This window comes from Primulina tabacum, chromosome 6 (genome assembly GCF_025594145.1).
Source record: "Primulina tabacum isolate GXHZ01 chromosome 6, ASM2559414v2, whole genome shotgun sequence".
Lineage (NCBI taxonomy): Eukaryota > Viridiplantae > Streptophyta > Magnoliopsida > Lamiales > Gesneriaceae > Primulina > Primulina tabacum.
The window spans coordinates 36,334,529-36,338,083 of NC_134555.1; the positions used below are offsets into that span (position 1 = coordinate 36,334,529).

The 3,555-nt window shown below is 37.5% G+C and overlaps 1 protein-coding gene across 1 annotated transcript; it reads right to left on the minus strand.

Annotated features, from left to right (window-relative positions):
• Positions 1-1,402: 1,402 nt before the first annotated feature.
• LOC142549295 (caffeoylshikimate esterase-like) lies at positions 1,403-2,904 on the minus strand. The gene is made up of 2 exons (XM_075658160.1): positions 2,306-2,904; positions 1,403-2,036 (listed from the first exon to the last, which is right to left on the minus strand). The coding sequence occupies exons 1-2, from the start codon at positions 2,834-2,836 to the stop codon at positions 1,596-1,598; spliced, it is 972 nt and encodes a 323-aa protein (XP_075514275.1). The 5' UTR covers positions 2,837-2,904; the 3' UTR covers positions 1,403-1,595.
• Between the last annotated feature and the right edge of the window lie 651 nt (positions 2,905-3,555).

Below are 3,555 nucleotides of genomic sequence, written 5' to 3' on the forward strand. Positions count from 1 at the left end.
GTCAGCCCTTGCACGGCCTCCTTCCTATTTTCTTCCCAAAAGTCGAGCCCTAGCCCTCATGCCCTCACTTTTTGTTCAGTCTTATGTCCCTCACGTCCAGCCCTTATGCAGCCTCCTCTAAGGCTCCTAAACCCTCTGAAATTCATCTTTTCTAATGGCCTACCATGGCAGCCCCTTTGTGCATCAAAAACATGAATTTAAAAGCATGAAAACTCAAGTTTTGATTATGTATTGCCATAAAAACGAAAATATAAGAAAATGTATCATATTTTTCATGAAAACATGTATTAACACACATAATATGGTACGAGCGGTGAGTGAAAGAAGATTAAGGTGTGTCTTTGCGTATTTCACGCACGAAAAATAATTTGAGATACGAAGAACGTTGGTGAAGAAGGACGGGAACTTGCTGCATTTATTTGCCCTCAAAGATCACGTGAATGTGATTCAAAACGTGAGGAGTCACCGTGTAATCGGGTACCCTAGGAGTCTTAGTGTGGTGTGCGTGTGTTCTGAATTGTTTTAGGGTTGGAAACTCTAAATTTTGATATAAATAATTGCGTAATAAGTTAGGCCCTATGAACTTAGTATAATAGGCCCTTACATAGTAGGTAAAATATTAATTTTCGAAAATATTAGTCGAGTTCCCAAAAAGTCTATATTTTCGTCAAAAATCGATTATCGGCTTAAAATACGAGTCGACGCGTAAAAACACATCAAAAGATACCATTTTCGAAAATAACATATTAAATATATCATATATTAAATAATTAAAAATAACCATTTAATAAAAGTATTTCCCTTTACGGTCATCAGTCTCCGTTTCTCGATTGCGTCTAGAATAATCCTTAAAAACACAGTTTTATGCATTCTCATAGAAAATATATTTTAAACGTGTAAACATACTTGCCAAATTTAATTAATGCAATTAAAATAATTAAATTAAGCATTTTTCATTTTTTCTAAATTTGCATGCAGTTGGATTATGTTATCGCACTTTAGATCTTACAATAATACAACTGACAAAGATGTGAGGTTAGAAAATTAACACAAAAAACTCTTGGGAGACGGTTTCATGAGTCAATTTTGTAAGACAAATATTCTATTTGAATCATCTATGAAAAAATATTAATTTTTATTCAAAATGTATTATTTTTTATTGCAAATACGTACAAAATTGATATGTATCATAGATAAAAATCAACGAAATCACAAAAGACTTATTCGAAAATTAATATTTCCCTCTATATTATAGGATGAACATGATTCGACATAAACCTGAACCGAAGTTCTGAAAACTAATTGGCAAGAAAACCAAACCCACAAACTTGGAAATTGTTTAACGTAGATACGTGAGTGTAGCGACTAGTGGTTGCAAAAACCTTTCCCACCATCCATTAGGTACACCAAATTCCTTCGTATCTTGCAACAAATTTAAATTTGTGGTTGCTTACAAGTAGATAGGTCAACGTTTTGGGTATGATAATCCTCCCTCCCGCATTTGATCGAACTTGCAAACACACAAAATTAACACCATTCATCGATACAAAATCTGACACTCTTCGTATTACCTTGTCTATCACAATAATTGACAACTAATTCAAACTTGCAAACCTCTCGACTCTTTGATCAATCCAAGCTCTCATATCACCCAACACCGCATTAGCATTCTCGTCGGGCTCGCCTTGTATCAACGAGTGATACATCCCTTCATACAACTTCAAAGTCTTGTCCTCGCTACTGGCCTTGTCGTACAATTTCTCGGAGCCCGATGCGCAAGCTAGCCCATCTGATGTCCCGTGAGCAGTAAAGAATGGAATGGTGACCTTGTCGAAGTTGTTCTGAACATACTCGCACTGTCTTTGTAACTCCCTCATTGTTCCCACTCTAGGCTTCCCCGTGTACCTTCTTGGGTTGCTCGCGATGATCTTCAATTTCTCGGGATCTTTTATGGCTTTGCCGACCATCTTGTTGTCCGGCATTGCGGCCCAGGTGTCCGCCAAACCAAATAGCAGTCCATATGCGAATAAGTGTACCTTCAAAATGCAGACACATTGTAAACGATATGATATATTGTAATATTCCTCCAAGAAATGATGTTGTAAATACAAAAACTTCCATTCATGATACAACCATCTTCATTCTTCCCCAATCTTTCACTCATAAGATACGACTAACGTTTAGTGTAAGATTTCAAAACGCAAAAAGAATTATACAAAAACACAAAATTCAGGGCTAAATTTATCACAAACTTTTGATCAGTTATCAGAACTTGAATAATCAATCAATTCAAACAAAATAATACCTTAGAGGGCTTCATTGGTTCAGGAATGACGAACAACGGAGCCGAGAAGATCAAACCTGTCCATAAACCCTTCTCCGATTGGAAGTACATCAACAGCGTCGCAAGCCCGCCCATGGATTCCCCAAGCAAAAAAGCTGGCAAGTCCTTATATTCCTCGCTAACCCTCACACTCTGAAAGAAACAAAGGGAAGCGGCAGCCACTTTATCGAGGTCTCCGAGGTAGCACTTTAGCCCGTCGCTTCGGCCGTGGCCGAGGAGATCGGCGGCGAAGACCGCATAACCCCAGTTGGCGAAATTCATGCAGAACTTCTGGAAAAGCCATCCGGTGTCGGATCCGTAGCCGTGGGTCATGAAGACGGTGGCTTTGATGGGTTGGGCGGGATCTAGGGGGAGGAATGATTGGGTGAATACTTTGCCGTGTGGGGTTTGGAAGTAGGATTTGGCGTTGCGGACGCCTTGGGAAGTGTAGAACTCTTCCTCCGGCGTGTCGCCCCAGAAGTTCGGAGGCGGCTGGTGTTGTTCCGGCGGCATTATGGAGGGGGAGAATGGTAGGGAATTTGGGACGGCACGGGCTTTTATGTGGTGGGTTTCACCGAACGTGATGTGGTGAGGACGCGGTGGTGGGTGAGGGAGTTGGTGAACTAACACCGTGGGGTCTACTCTCTTTTATTTCATTTTGATAAAATTGGAGAAATTTTTAAATTGGCGTTCAGTTTCCGGCCGTCGATTTTTTTTTGTTCCGTCCTTGGGTACTTTTTTAGTACCACATTTACACATGAAGTGTACCACATTTTGTATGACATAGTACCACAATTTTGTGGGTATGAAATGAACCCAAAAAAATGTTTTGATTGAGAATTTTTCACCAACTTTCCCAAATTTTTACATCCAAATATAATTTTATCTTAATTTTTTATATTTAAAATATTTTTTAAAATTCTAAAAATTGATAAAAATATTCTTATATTTATTGATTTTAATTGATTGATTTACCAGAATCCAATGATGACTTTATGATTCAGTCTAATAAGTTTTTAGAAATAGTTTCAAATTAGTGATTACTCTAAACTCCATTGGAGATCTTAGAAAAATCCAAAAAACAATATGTGAGTATGATATTATGTTGTATTATGTACCACAAAAAGTGAAAAAAAATAATTGAAAATAATATATTCTTTTAATACTAAAGGATATTTTAACAAGAATCTAAAATCTAGAATAACAAGCAAGTTTTAGTAAAAAAAACTTTG